We start from the raw sequence: 16,712 nt of genomic DNA, 5'->3' as shown, positions 1-16,712 counted from the left end.
TTTTTTGTGTTTATTTTGCTTTTGTGATTTGCGAAAATTTTCGTTGCGCTGCAATGAATGTGCAAAATTTAATTGATATAAAAATTTAATTGACAATTTTCGATTTTGATATGCGCGTAAATATTATTGAATTAAAATTTAGAAATATGTGACGACCAAATTTTAGCAGGAAACATATAAATTTCGAAATACCGTGAAAGAATAAAAAAATTAAATGCAAATATTTTGGCGCAATATTCATTATTGTATTGCAATACTGCAGTTCGCAAGCAATCGAAAACGCGACACCCTCAATAACGGCTCCTCCGCAAACGGCGAAGTCAACTACAACAGCAACAAGACCTCGAGACTCAACAGTATGAAGGATGAATATGCAGTAAAATATGCAAGGAATATGATTTTTTGAATCTATAATTATTTGCGTCAAAGCACTCGTGACAAAAAGTCTCAGATACACTTATGTTTATGAACTACACGTAATTACATATGTATGTGTGGACGTACATATGTAAATATGCAAATGGCTGTGTATTGAATTCTTGTAAAATTAACAAAATTATTACAGTGCCTGTAATAAATTCTACAACACAAATCAGAAGGCAACATAAAGTAGACTTCTGAAGATATAATCCCAATTAGCCGGTTTCATGCCAAACGCAACAGCGCTACAGCGACTTAAGAACATGCATCCTATATACATACATACATATATAAGTACGTATCGAAAGTGTATCGTAATTTCACGAAACACTAAACATGAATAAACCCACTGGGTGCCAGCGCAAAAAAATGCCAACACTCAGTTTAGGCCAATATTCAATATTTTGCAGCATCATACCGTCATTGCTGTGGTGCACCCCACCTGTAGGCTGCAGTAGTGTGCTTGTGTATGTGCGTATGTCTGGGGCGCTGCCAACTCATTGAGTAGTTGGCCGAGTGGCCGCATCGTGGGAGCTGTCACGGCAATGAGAGTGAAATATTGAGGCCTAATGATGCCTAGCGCTGCTAAGAGATGGGCAGAAAACCGACTACCTATTTCGTATAGAACTAACTGCTATATCCCGTCTTTCAGAGACTTGCCTGAAAATCAAGACAGTGAAGAACGTCCAAATTCGGCGCAAATACTATTCTCAGCAGCCTAATCTGGTGCTTGCTAAGGGCTCCGAACTCCTCGTACGTTTCGCACCTCCTACAAAGTTCATCATTGCTCAAAGCCTACTTAAAGGTCGTGAAGTCAATAGTGTCCTCTTAGTAAGAACTCAAACTAGTAGCCTAGCATCCATGCTCTTAAGAGATGAATCTTATGAATTAATGGACACTTGGCAGTCATTTGCAGGCAGGCTTCCCATAAAGCAGTGACCTGTGGTAAATCGGATCGCTTACCTAGTCTTAGTGAGTCGAACATTTTCCTCCCGAAGCTGGGCCAGATTTTTCAGGTCCTCGCAAGCTCGTCTGACATGGATTTACGTTGTAGTAGCTGTAGAATAATATTGAATGCCCGAGACTTGTTTTTAACTTTTGGGAGGCGGTATTGTGTAGTCTGGTGTCCTAAAAATATCGGCGTAGTTCAAATTATAGTACTGCAGCTTTTCTGAAGCTTCTCGAAAGATCCACGGTTAGAAAATAAACAAGCGTTTCTAGGGTTTTAGTAGGAGTTTAGTCGCTTTTAGAGAAATCAGCAAATTTTCCAGTTTCCCAAAATAACTTACTTCTTTGTCTAGTCTGTTGATCTCCTTGCTGTCAGTGATGCCAGTATGTTCAAGAATCCATTACAAATGTACCTCCACCCTGCGCCCTGTTTTATTGATAAATCTTCTGGGAGGAAAATCTTTCAATAATCCGGAACCTTGTCGGACTAACTAAACTAAAGCTATGCGCCTCTTCTGCATCCTTGTGTATTTTCGATCTATCTGTTTAACCATGCACCAATAAAGGCATCGTCTTGTCCTCGTGGCAGTCTTCGACCCCGTGGCCCTGAAATTCGTCTAAAAGTACCCATGAGGGATTACGTAGTCAATCTATCCGGACAGCGTTGACGCTATACTACTGTGATTGTGGGACCTGCATGCAAACTGCCCAACGGATTTAAGCTAAACGGCAGTTTAGTACGCTATATTATCGGTCGTGGAGTCTGTTTAAAATTTGAACCATCTTTCTTGTTATTGAAAATTAAGCTTAATATCAACTGGGGCGAAAGATTACCATGCAGTTAAACTTTGTAAACCTAGGCCGTGATATAAATTATACACAAGATCACTAGTTTTTGCCTATGGGCATTAAAATCTCATCAGCCAATGTGCTGAATGCCGGCTGCCTTGGAACAAAAATTCGAAGAAAAGTTAAGCGAAGTAGTGAAACAAGATATCATAGGCTCTATGACAGAACCTAGTCCGTAGATATCTAGGAGGTAGTAGTATTTAAAGAAAACAGGGATATCCGTCTATGCAACGATATGGGGTCCACCAAAGTGGAAATATTGAGAGAAAACTATCAAATTTCAATATTCGACTCATTTATGACCAAACTTCTACATAGGAGCGAAATATTTTTTGGGACTATGTAGATCTTAAAAATGCATACCACAAACTGGAATTGAACGAAAAAAAGTCATGAAGAACTACTTTCATCACGTCTTAAGCGGGTATTGTTTTGAGTAAATTCAGCACCAGAAATATATTGATCAAAATTGGTATGAAGTTTACAACAACGCCAGAACCTTCCGATAATTAACGACGGTCCAGTAATGGTAAAGATTCTGGAAAAGTGGACAAATTATATTTCTGGCAACACATGAAGAGTCCTCGCGCTATGGAACATATGTTACTGTTGACAATTATAAATTTAAAGTAGTGAAATATTCAGCATTAGCACGATCAATAATCTCAGTCTGAGATCATGTGAGGAATAAATCTTGCGAGCAGGTGCTACTTTGTGCTCGTAAGGCACTTGATAAGGAGATCTTTCTCTCGGCAATGCGATATATAGCAAAGAAGATGGTATAGCGAACTGTGAGAGCTTTATAATATCATGAACTTATCGACGGTTGAGTGCAAGATCGACCTCAAAAGGATAGATTATTTATTACGAGCTTTCATGCAGGATCAGGAGATTATTATCGACTTCCATAAGGAGAAAGGTTAAACCCCGCCCGATCTACTGCTTCGCTGATTATAGCTTGGCTTCATCAAGTGATAATTTCTATAAATATACTTTAAACAAATTTTTGAATTGATCGTGTCTACAAATCTAAATTGAATACTTGCCTACTCAACAACTTGGTAACTATTTACGTAAATCACATCACTATTTGCAGACACCCGCAATGGTCTAGATCATTTCGAACACTCTATTTGAATTGAATTAAAGTCAAATTAAGCAATTTGAAAAGATTTCATTAATTTCACTCACATGTTCGCACTCACTCTCAACGAAAGTGTACAATGCTTGCGCTCGGCGCTGTTGGATCATGGCGATCGCGTCGTCATTTATTTTGAGATCAAGCATATTTCACAAAGATATTTGAAAAATTCGGCAATTTTCGAATAAAAGCGTTGTAAGCTGGAAAACGGCGACAGTTTGCCAACGGCTACGCAGCGCGAAATATTAAAACAAAAAAAAATCTGCTGAACATACTGATTCTATAGAATTTAAAGGAAGTCGTGTGCAAAAAAGTGATAGAAATTTTTAAAATAATCCAAAGACAAAATATTATAAAACTACGATAAAGTGCTTGTGAATTCATATATACATACATACGTACAAACATAAGAGTACATATTTTTCTAAAACTATGATTTGTCCAAAGCGCACTGCGGAGTTAATTACACTCCATTTGGCGCCCTTCAAGGACACCGATCCTGCATGGGAAATAGGTGTTTCTAAAATTGCTGGGCGTGGCATTTTCGCCACGCGCGACCTCAAACGCGGTGATGTGATTTTTCGCGATAGTCCGCTGCTGATCGGTCCCGCGGCACGCGCCGAGGATACGCTTAATTCGTGTTCGGTGTGCTTTAAAATGTTGCCTGATACGAAATTTATGTGTCGCCAAGGTTGCGGTTTGCCCGTCTGCTCATTGTGTGGCAAAAAACAACAACACAAATCCGATTGTGAACTTTTCAAATCGTGGAAACCCAGTGAACCGGATGTGGCAAACTCTTTGCTCATTCGTTTGCTGTGTGTCGGGCGTGCCATCAAGTTGGCGAAGGAGCAACGCGATCTAGTTTACTGTCTGCAGGCAAATTTAGATAATAATCATCGCACTGAAGTGCGTAATGCCGCCAAAGGATTCATGGAGTTCCCCACCGATAAGAAACTAATTGAAATTATGAATCGTACTGTGGCAGTATTGCGCACGAATGGATTCGATGAGACCGCCGATCGCACCAATGACAATCAGGAGTTTCCTCACCGCGCGCTCTACCCATTATTCGCTGTAATGAATCACGATTGCATTCCCAATTCCTACTATACGTTCGAGGAGAAGACCAGAAATATGGTAGTGCGTGCCTCAGTAGATATACCAGCTGGTAGTGAAATCACAACAACCTACACAAAATTATTCACCGGAAATATTGCACGACATTTGTTTTTGAAAATGAAGAAAGGATTTACGTGCAAGTGTCCGCGCTGCTCTGATCCAACAGTAAGTGTATAATCGACAGTGATAATAAAGTGAGTGAGCAAAATTAGTGACTCATGGGGTATTGCCTTTGAAAGTACATAAGTATATGGGAGAGTGTATAATACAACAAAGTGGCAGGAATCTCATATAAATAATGGGGACTATTTTCGTGGGAAAGCGCTGGTGACAATGTAATATTATTTTATTTTTCTTAGTGCGCCGGATTTTTGAAGAAAGAACTTAGTGATTGGTTGACTTGGGCATCTTACTTTAGTTTATGTGATTCAATAAGGCGTAGTGAACACAGAAATTGTAAAAAACGCGACCTTTTTTTCAGAATTACATTTCTGTGGTGCTGCCCAGAATTTGTACAGAGCCATAAACTGTAAAATTTTTATTAATGAACGGTCCAGCACTAGTCACGCTCTATTACTGGAGTGAATCTGACACTCTCTATAATGCTATACCGAAAGCCATAAACGCCCTACGAGGCTGAGACGCTCACTCGGAAGAAAACCATTTCGTTGACGTAATGAACTTTGTTAATGCTCTTATGTTAATTATCTCAACCCCCGCAAAGTTTTGTAGGTACGGTTTTCCGAGCGTCTGTAGTCGTATTCTGCTAAGTGCTAGGCAGCAGCAGATAAGGTGCTATACACTTTACTTTTATTCTACGCATCTGCAGCTTCGACAGTAGGCCGGTACATTCACTCCTAATCTCGAATTCATAGTGACCTGTAAGCATGTGTAGAAGAATTGATACCTTGTTCCCAAGAGTACAGCCGTGTCAGCCTAGCGGTTTAAAGGAAGGGGAGGTTTCCTCAGCATTCGTTTAATACTTGTATGGTGTTGTTCCAATTCTTAAGCTTTGCAGTAACGGCCTTAGAAATTTTGGCCGAGTTCAAAAAAGCACGATAGTCGTTTTTTTCCTATACCAACTAATGCCAATGGAAAATGCTAATTGCCAAAAATTAAAATGGCTCCTAAAAGTTTCCTTAGAAACATAACTATCTCAATTATAGTAATCAATTTAAAATTTTGTACACTTTTGCTAATAACATATTTTGCTCTGAAATAATATCTGAAAAGTCCTATGCCAATCGATGCATCGATGTATTTTTGCCACTGACATGCCCATCACTTTCAGGACATGACCAAGTCAGTGGAGCCGATATACTTCGATATAATGCTTATACAGCTAATGTTTGCGTCATCTGCGGAAAAGACAGAAAGCTAGACTCCACCTCTGTGCAGGATTATATAGGATGCGAAATGGCCGAAGTGTTGAGGTGATGCCGTTGTTATTGTAATCGTAACGTCTCCTGCATCAGAGCAAAGAAGTCGCATGATACAAAGTTGCCCTGCCTGAAAGCTCATTTGGCTCAGAGCGGCCCTTCCCAGATCTGACGGAGCTGATGATCTTGCTTAATGTGATTTTACACAGTATGGTGAATACTTAGTCAGTGGTGGGTTCACCAGGTGTGAGGTGTTTTTTCAAGCCCTTGGAAACAATATATTTATTTTGTTACGTTACGTAACAAGCGGGAAAAGTGCACGCCAATTTCTGCGGAAAATTGATCCGAAAAAGGAAAAAAAGTGGATAAAATGCGGATTTTTGTCCGTTTATCGATTCCATTTTCGAATATTTTGATGATCCGTTATCCCACTAAAGTGTGCGGCAGAAATGTATGTTTTTACAGACAATCACTGAAAATTATTGTGAAACGGAGAAATTTTTGACTGTTTTTTTTTTTTGAAATTTGTCATATTGAATTTTTTGTTCAATACACTTTCCTTCTGCACTTCACAGAAGCTTTTTTCACGGTTCAAAAAATAAAATAAAATAAGGAAGCACCTGACGGAATTCGAACCTGGAAGCTAACAAATAGTGGCACGCTCCTCCGAACGGTCAGCCTTTAAAATGTTGAACTTGAACAAATAAAATACAATTATTGCTTTCAAATAGCATCATCTTTTTCAACAGTTTTCCGGATACAAAAACAAACGATAGCTGCCGTCGTTGTTCTTCGTTTTTGGATACGAAATCCCCGCTGTTTTTCGACGTTCTTGGATACGTAAATGAACTAAAATTTTAGTAGTTTTCTTTTCGTTTCCGGATACGGAAAACTGTACGAGACCGCACTATGGGCAAAACTTACGCTTCTCTGCTAGCTGGGAATGTGTTGCGGAGATGGGTTCGTATCTTGGCCACATAAAGATAGTGGCCCGATTACATGTTTGGTTCTCTGAGCATACAATGACCCTAAACACTGGATTCGTGCCTTTCACCTATAAAAAGATAGTTTTCCATCTTTTGATCTGAAGACAACAGCCTGACAATCATTTTTCTGGCCCTGGCGAACTCGATCAGCCTCATTCCGCTATCAGATGTTTGTCGCGTAGGCTGAATTATCCTACTGTTGGACCGAAGGTTCCTTGCTTGCCCGGCCTCGCATTGAAATAGCCTACCCCGATGTTGGTATCGTGACGGGGGCAGCGATGGTAGGTGTGCGCTTATAGGGGAGATCTATGGGCGCCAAATAGAAGGCTATTTCGGCGGACCGCGTACGTAAATGACCGGGATGGCGAAGAATTTCAGATCTACATACATTCCGGCGCCTTTAATGTGATCCTAGGATGTAATAAAAAAACTTTGGTTGAATGAATAGGTCGTCTCTACGTCTATCTAGGACCATGAGGAATCTGTTTGTTATGAGTTAGGTGTGATATTCCGACTTTTAGGTTAGGCGACAGAGAACCCCAGATTTTAGTTCACACCGGCTCGCTTCGCGCCCATAGTTCGTTTTCCCTCACAATATTGATTTTCCGAATAAAAGTGCAAATTATAAAGATCTGTGAGACATATTCAACTCTTCTTCAGTCCATAAATAATAGTCAATCGGATTACTGTATACTCGAGATAGTATGTAGTAGAATTTGTTTAATTGAGAGGCAAAATTAGTTACATAGACAATTTCCAGCAGCCTCTTTCAACAGCGTAAGCAATTAAATATTTTGTCGTTGACAAAAACAAATTGTTAAATCGTCACAGCCGCCAGCCATAATTTTCCACCTTGACCTTGTCTTTTACGATATGGGAAATTAGCCAGCTAACGAGAAACATTTTACTCAACACTCCTCTAAGTTTGCGTCTGCTTAGTAGTTTTTTTTTTTTATAACATAACATCAATATTTAATACATTAGCAAGAGCCAGCTATTTAAAATCAAAATCGACGTAAATATAATCATAAATAACTAATAATCTTGAAAACAGATGCGACAAAAATAGCGAAATAAGTAGCCAAACAAAAAAAAAAAATAATAAAAAAATAAAATACATTCTCTCACATGTTGTGAAAAGATTGAACTATAAAAATTGTGTTTTATAAAATTTCACTGTTGCTAATAAGCAGATACTCATACATGCCAACCACTTAACAAACTTGCTATACTAAAGCATTTGACTATTTAATAAATTTGTTTAGGATTTCAGAAGTCAGCAAGGTTTTTTTTTAATTTAAAAAGACTATATTGGCTTTTTTGTAAGCCAATTGCTGTGATCTAAAATTCCAAAATGATTTTGCAGCTTTGAAACATTTATTAGCGCGCATCCGCCTGCCTGAAATGCGTGAGAAAATATTTGACATAGCAAAATTTGCTAAAATCGCGTTTTTAGCGAGGCGGAAACATTTTTTTAGTATTTGAAAAAATATACATACATAAGTATGTATGTATTTAAATGTGAAAAGGAACATACATACATACATACGAATGTCATTTCGCCGGGTGCAAAATTTTTCTCGGTAATAAACATCAAATCAAATTGATTTTGATCGAAATATGAAAATTTAAAAGTTTTAATATACTAAAATAATAAACTTAGGGAGGCAGTGATGCACATTTGTACAGGTAAATATGTATACATATTAGTACTTACATATGCATTTATATACATATACATAAGTACTTTTCTATCTTCGAACAACTTTTTGTTTGCCTTTCGCAATTTTTTGGCTTAGCGTACTTTGAGGTGTTAATTTAATTTGTAGTAATATTTTGGTACATAAATAAACATGTTACCGTTGGAAGAATTTCGACAATAAGTTTACGTTGAACTACGAATAATAAAATTAAAGTGAAATGGCATGGAATTAGCAAGTAAAATTCTAAATAAAATTTTAAAAAACAAAATATTCAGTTATTCGGAAAACTGAAATCAAAACAAAATTAATGAAAACAAAAGCAAGAAATGCGCTCAAGTACATACTTACTTACGTACATATTTGTCTACATTTGTATATACATAAATACGCATGTATGCATGTATGTACAAATAAGATTGACTGGCTGAGTGATCATTTCCGACCTGCTGCTGTCGCTCTTGAACTTGTACCACCCGCAAGCATTTTGGTTTTGAAAAAAATGCCGGCTATCAAAAATGCATTCATACATACATATGTAGTATGTAGTACATAGGCGTTTAATTGGCGGGCATTTTGTTAGGATTTCCACTTAACAACGCAATTAGGGGATTCACACGATGCTAGTATCTTAAAGTTGTTGTTACAATTATTGTATAAGATAATGGTTATAATGCTTTGGACTGTAAAGTCTGAAGAATTTTGGATAGTTGCTTACGGAGTAAAACCCGCAACAGGCAATAAAATGTTGGGAAATATAAGTAATGTAGCCTTAATATTATTATCCTTGCCGCACTCAAATGCTTTTGATGAGTCCGTTTTTTCCGTAATTAATTCAAAAAACACTAAGATTCGAAATAGGATGAGGTTGGAAAGCCTTAATTAAATAGTTCGAGTAAAATTTTATATGAAGGCTAAGAGTTTCAGCTGCAAAACGTTTCCATTATAAAACAGTATGTTATCAAGGCTCAATATATGACAACAACACAAATGTGTTGGAAATGTGTTGATATAAATATTTTTAAAAAGAATGCGTATTTTTAAAGGAAATTGTTTGTACATAACTATTATTATTATTTTTTGTTTAAACTATATTACAACAACATCTCATTTTTTAAATAAAAGATTTGTTAATTCGATTTCATTAATTTTATTTTCAAAAAAGGCGATTTTTGGCGATTTTTTTCAGAAATGGCACTTTTTTTTAACAATCTGGACACCCGGCTGTTATGGGAATTTGAATTTGCATATTTGTGCCCGGAAAAAATGTGCGGGCTGTTTCGGGCACGAACAAGAAAACATTTACGACGCAAAAGCGGAACGTATTCGTTTCTGGGCTGTTTTGGGCTCCCTTGGGATCCCGCGGGTTCGTGTGTGTGAATAGCAGCGTCCGAGGCGTTTTGACATCTGATATTTTACAGCCTGCTCTCTCACTTTTTCCTTCCGAAATAATGGAAATTTCTGTTGAAAACAAGGTGCCTTGTACTATTCACACACAAACTTTAGCAAATCATAGTAGAAAGCGTAGCAAATTTCTTAAGAACTTTCTTGACCCGTTTGCTGGACATCTTCGTTAGTTTGGAAGCTAGTATTAACACGCTGTAAATATAAGTCACTCATCATGCCCGTGCTGGTATATGGCGTAAAATAATGGACAATAACAACATCCGATGAGGCGGCTCTTGGAGTATTCGAGAGAAAGATTTTGCGGAAGATTCACGGGCTCTTATACATTGGCGAGAGCGAGCACCGCTGACGAAGTACCGATGAACCACATGAATATAGTGCAGCGAATTAAAATACAGCGGCTCCGCTGGCTTGGCCATGTCATTAGAATAGACACCGATGATCCTGTTTTGAAAGTATTCAACTCGGAACCCGCTGACGGTTGCATAGGAAGAGGGAGGCCCCCGCTGCGATGAAAAGACCAAGTGGAGTGGCATTTCCAATTGGCGTCAGTTGGCACATAAAAGAAACGACTGGTGTGATTTGTTTAACTCGGCCAAATGCGCTTAGGCGGCTACAGATCCAAATAAGGAGAAGAAGAAGAGCTATTATGGTCTTCTTGTGGATTAGGCCGCAAATTTAAATTATAGTCGGCGTCTTCTCAACCCCTCGCCGTCGTAGTTGAAAAGTTCAACTGGCTGCCTTTAAGCTTCAGCAGCTTTGTTTATTTTTAGCTGTGAAGTCGCTACTCGTACCTCATTATAGACGAAACATCGATTCTGTAGGCTCGACTGGGGGCTCGGGTCCATCTTTTCATCTACTGACGCTGTTGACTGCTGATTGTAACTTTACAGAGATATGTGGGCATATACGTAGCCTCCGTGCATTAAGACCGCAATCTAAAAATTAGACCGACCGCGCGGGCATAATTAATTCTGATAAGTGAAACTAGGCCGCCGAAGAGATGAGAAAGCGGCCTTAATTCACGTGGTTTTAATTTTCCGACAGTGGTTCTTGAGAGTTTATTTGCGTTGCGCAGTTCGCCCTGAGAGTCCTTTACCCAGATAAAGGTCATAAAGTGCACATTTTTTAAGCGAAAAACTAGAAGTTTATTTGGATAGTATTTTTTATTCTACTTTCATTTGTGATGTACAAAATTTGCTAATATTACAAAAAAATAATACATAGATTTTTTTCACCGAGATTTCCATTTATGTTTATTTTTTATTCTTTTTACAAACAACAACAGGAAATTTCATTGAAATACTGCCGGAAATACAAATCTTTGAAGACGATTGGAAAATACTCAAATGAGAAAAGAAGACACATCAAAGTCAAAATGGGAATTATGTTTCCCCTTTATTTGAATTCTTATTGCAGTGACTTTAGAATTTCTCAACAATTGTTTGTCCAGTTTTTGATCATAGCTGGATATCCGTTTTGGATGATGTAACAAACAGACTGAGAGCAATTTACATGTATGTAAATAAGTGGAAATACTTATGTTCGGCAATGTAGCGAGAATACGTACATATTGGCTATTAAATAAATATTTAAGTAGCAAAATATTTCATGAATTTTGTGAGCAAAATGGAAATGAATTTTTGTGCGCAGTAGTAAGGCGTAAGTATTTTTTAGCTTGAGGAAACGCAGATGATGAATACACAAATAAAATAATATAAAAATAGGATAGATACATATGTGCGTATCTGGTATAGCTGTTAAATTTTACAAAACATGTTAATTTATGCGCAACAGGTTTTGAAATAAACAAATATTTTGAAAGTGAAAACACACAGGCACTTGTGTGAGTATGTATGTGGCACCGTTTAGCATATTAGAGTCACTAATTTACTCACTTACATAGATAAAAAATAAAATAAAAATTTTTACAACTGAATAAAAACAAAATTAAAATTAAAATAATATATACCTTTCTCTTCTCTATTTAATTAAATAGGAAAAAGGCGCCTTCGTTTCTGCGCTCTATTGTCGCGACACCAATTGCACTGGGCTGGCAGTGCCTGAGATCACCGGTCTGCCGCATCCCAATTGGAATTGCCTGGTTTGCAAACAAAAATCGACGCATGCGCAAATGGTGAAGGCGCAGGACTTTGCATCTGGTGCCATAAGTTCCAAATTCAATTCGAAGTCACTCAAATCGGTGATACTCTATTTGAGAGACAAAAGCGCTAGCTTTATACCCGATAGCAATTATGCCGTAATCGATGCCAAGCTCCAGGTGATAGCGCGTCTGGCGAAGAGGCGAGAGGATTGCGGCGATGATGAGGTGACGGCAAAGGCGAAGTTTTGTGAAGACATATTGGAGATTATGGACAAGCTGGGTTTGGGCGATTGTTTGATGCGTACGTACTTGGAGACGGAGAAGGCGAAGGAAGTGAAGTAAGCTGATGGTCGGAGGCCGCCAAGACATCCGAAACGGAGTGGAAAAGAGGAAGCGAAGTGCGACCAAGAGCGAGCAACTTACGTATGCGTTGCAGATATTTGACGAATAGATAGCGATTTTGCAGCAGTGGAAAGATATTGCAATACTGTTTGAAAATGCAAGTGATGAAAATAATTGCTTAAAGAAAAAGAAAAAATAGAAAAGTTGTTAGCATAATTATAAAATAAATATTTATCTACTCATTTTTTTTATTTCATTGTAATTCCCTTTATTTTAAAACTTATTTATTTCTTGTGATTTGAATACGAAAGTTTCGCTGCAAGCACACGTTGACACTGATTATGAAGCTGTTTGTCCGACAAGCAATATTGAACCAAACATACATATTTACTGTGCCTCGAATTTTTAATGTACATACATAAATATTAGTACTCGTACTTTGTATGTGTTATATTTACAAATATAAAAAGAAACGTCCTTTTAAAATTTTAAAATAAAAGAAAAAATTAAATTACAAATTTTTGCATTTTTAAACTTTTTTTAATGTTCTTACTTATGTAGGGAAGCAGCAGTTCTGACTGTGGAGGGTATAGTAACTTCGGGCCGGGTTGAGTGGGTCCTGCATACCTTCTCGAAACTTAAATCAGTAGGCATCGATGGTATTTTTTCAACCATGCTTGAAAAAGCTGGAAACAAAATTTTAGAGTGCCTATGTAAACTATTCGTAGGCTGCGTTAGGCGAAATTATATACCTGAATCATGGAGGACTGCAAAAGTTCTCTTCCTGCCAAAAAACAGCCATTTACACCCTTGTGATTTTGGGCCTATCAGCCAAACATCCCGTCTTCTAAAAACTCTGGAACGGTTAAAGATATATGTAATGTAATGTATGTCTCGAAAGCGCAGCGCGCCTATACTAAAGGTAGATGAGTCGAAACTCAGTGTGGTGGTGGGGGTGAGCACGGCCTCGACAGAACTGTATTTAAGGTATTTCACTCGCCTTTTAACATTGGATATTCGCAGCAATCGTTAAGCCAATACTATGCTATGGGTTATTGATGTACGTACACAGTAGCCTATCGTCATGCTGAACCGAGTGAATAGCCTAAGTGATCCCTCGCCTGAGTTTCGTAAGGTGTCTAGAAGCTACAATAGAGGCTGGCGGCTGGCATAAGGGCGTGGAGTTGGAAGAGAGCACAATACACATCTACACAGACGATTCCGAAATGGACGAAGGAGTAAGTACCGCAGTATACTCTCCGAATCGGAATTTCATAGGTCCTTTAAGCTACTGGAGTATGCTGCATGAATCGAACCCACCAAGCAAACTGATAAGCATTTATATATATATGTATGTAGTCAGACTGCCATTAAAGCATTTTTTCATGTAATAAAAACTCGATTACCGCCACGGCATGTAAGGAGGCTATAAAAAGGATAGCTGCGAATAAAAATGTATTCGTATATTGGGACCCAGGACAAAAAGGGTGTGAAATGCAGCTAGCCAAAGAAGGCGTCCTCTTAGATGTCTCACTAGCAGGGTTGCCACTTTGGTAAATGGTGTGAGTGTGGATCTCAGGGGCTGGGCGTTTGAAAATGTGGTTGCGCTATTTGTGCGTCTCCAGCCTTCAGCAGGCAAAGACTCGCATTACTCGATAAGGTTCAGCTGCAGGACCTACAGTCAGCAGTCGGCAAAGGACGAAAGTGCCTACATGAAATCCGCTAAAGGAACGGCAATGTGCTTTAACTCTGCGCGACAGAACGGATTCCTGGGTCCTAAACGTATCTGGAAACGCTATGGACGTTATATTCGTCTATGTGAGACCTCTTATGACCAGCCAGCATAACCTAATCTATTACATAGGTATGTACATATCGATGGCTGACTGGATCGAAAATATATTTTTTGGAGCGGCAGCTGAGTTAGGTCGATCTTCCATGCAGCCGTCGAAATACTTTAGTTTTTTTTTTTGGCTGCCTCAATATTTAAATAATTTTAGCTATTTTTTCCTTATTTATTTATTTATTTTTTATTTTGTTGATATGCGTTGGCTTTTACTTAGAATCCTATTAAAAAAAATTAATATTTTAATTCTTTTATTTATGTTTTCCGTATTTTTGTTTAACAAATATTTTAATTTTAATGCGCTTATCAAGATATTTGGATACACATGCCTCTTAAAATTAGAAATCAAATAATTTTTTGTTGTTGTTCTTAAATATTTTTTTTTGTTCTAAAATATTTTATGTTTTTTCTAAAATTTTTTATTTTTATTTTCTTTTTATTTTTCTCACATAAATTCCTGCTTAGCAACTAATCCCTGCCGATCACTTTTTAATCTCACATAATTTTCGAGTTATTCACCCATTTAGTCCAATGGCCTATAATGCATGCACAAGAAGTAACAAATCAAATACATCCCTGTAGGAAAATTTAATCATGCCTTACCGCAAGAAAGAAAGAGCGAAAAGATTTAGATTACTTTGGATTCAACTTTTTTTTTTTTATTATTATCTGAAAAAAATCATAGATTATTAGAATATCAAAAATTCATATTTATGTACATAAGTCGGACACGACCTGTGTCATAACAATTGTAAGCCATTCACGATATACGTTTTTATTTTGACCATGCTATGATGTCTTTTAAAATATGCAACTAATTAGGAGTGGTTTAAAATTGGCGGAGCCGAGATTTGTCATTGAGCGATTTTTTTTCATAAATCAATTTATATTCAAATATTTGTTTCTTCATGGTTATATACACAAACTAAAAAACTATTTATACTGTATGATTTGCGTTGACTCTGTACGATCCACAAGCAGTCATATTCCCGATTTTAGAACTAGGTGTGATATGATGATTTTTCTGCAGAGGTACTATTCAATATTTATGTACATACATACATACATATTTGGTTTAGCTTCATTTAATTTTTAATCCTGTGCACAACAATCCGAGCGTTACAGTTGACACTATTTATAATTAATGGGCAGAAACAAAAATCATACATATTTATGTATGTATGTATGTATGGTATATACATATGTATGTTTGTAATAAAATGCATGTACAACAGTGAAACTTGTATGACAAAATACACTTCATTTACGAGTATATATGTATATATATATGTGCATAAATACGTAGACAGATATGTATGTGGATCTACATGCAGGCTGTTAAGTTTGCTCTGTTTATGAATGCGTGTAGGCGGGTTCACTTTCTTATTCTAAGTATGCAATCAAAACTTTGAATTTATTCTATTTCATTCCACAATTAGTTTTAACTTTCTAAAAGAAATTAATTTCGTTGAAAATAGTTAAAAAGAAAAACAATAACGTTTATGTGCAGAATTTTTGCAACTCATTGCAGGGTGAATAAAATTGAATGTATAATATCGGGTGTTAGGGTGTCTCAGAAAATATTTTTTTTGCGAAGTTCCACAATTTTTTTGTTTCCTTTGAACCTCTAAGGTTATATCGGGTTGGCTGGCTGCCTTCATTGGTGACAGTGCACTTACAATTAGAGTAATTAAATTTACAAACCTTTGTGTTAACTCCCAGAGAGATGAAGATACGAAGGAGGGGTTGACGCGAGGTTGCCTAAGGTTTTATAGTAGCAAAAATTCTTCGTTCTAACGACAATACCGCGCAAGCTACTTATTTATCTCTGTTCCCGAAAACTTCCAGCTGGTGAGCAAGTAGTGAGACCCAAGGTTTTTAAACTCGCGAAAGCTGGAAAGCTGAGCAGCAGTTGAGAGTATTACACTTTATCAATTCCATTCGGAGAAAAAGGTTGCCACCTATTAAAAAAGCTAAGTTTAAGTTAATTTGTAAGTTAATTTAAACATGTATCACAATAAAGGTAGCAAAATAAAGGTGGTCAGGAAGTTGTTAGTTCGAATATAGTTTTGAAAAGGGTTGCCACCTATTTGAACGTTGAATTTAAATAAGTTATATTCAAGTTATGTGAAATATTTAAATTTTGGGGTCAAATGCAAGAGCTTTAAGAAAGTTAGTTAGTTTAAAAGTATTGAACTAACTGCCCTTGACTAAGAAACAATTGCGTCTGCCCTTGGACAGACATTGTGGTCTATGAGTAGAGAAAGGCCCTTCAATAACTTAAAAATTAAGTTGAGCTGTCAGGTCTCTAGCAATAGACGATTAAATGTTGTGTTTCTCGAAGTTCTTTGAATAAATTTTAAGTTAAAAACTTAAGTACATTCATTAATACCACTTTTTGTTTTTTTTTTTTTAAGTTAAGTTCAAATACTTAATATTACGTAGTATTGGTTTACTGCATTCACCCGGAA

General features: G+C 37.1%; 1 protein-coding gene across 1 annotated transcript; it reads left to right on the top strand.

The window, feature by feature from the left end:
- The first annotated feature begins 3,582 nt into the window (after positions 1 to 3,582).
- LOC118752073 (SET domain-containing protein SmydA-8-like) lies at positions 3,583 to 12,868 on the top strand. Its single transcript, XM_036486921.1, has 2 exons — positions 3,583 to 4,642; positions 11,949 to 12,868. The coding sequence occupies exons 1-2, from the start codon at positions 3,791 to 3,793 to the stop codon at positions 12,393 to 12,395; spliced, it is 1,299 nt and encodes a 432-aa protein (XP_036342814.1). The 5' UTR covers positions 3,583 to 3,790; the 3' UTR covers positions 12,396 to 12,868.
- Positions 12,869 to 16,712: the final 3,844 nt, after the last annotated feature.

This window comes from Rhagoletis pomonella, unplaced genomic scaffold (genome assembly GCF_013731165.1).
Source record: "Rhagoletis pomonella isolate Grant_MI unplaced genomic scaffold, Rhpom_1.0 Rhpom_scaffold_01209, whole genome shotgun sequence".
In the NCBI taxonomy this organism is placed as follows: domain Eukaryota; kingdom Metazoa; phylum Arthropoda; class Insecta; order Diptera; family Tephritidae; genus Rhagoletis; species Rhagoletis pomonella.
This window is presented reverse-complemented; position numbering and strand designations above follow the sequence as displayed.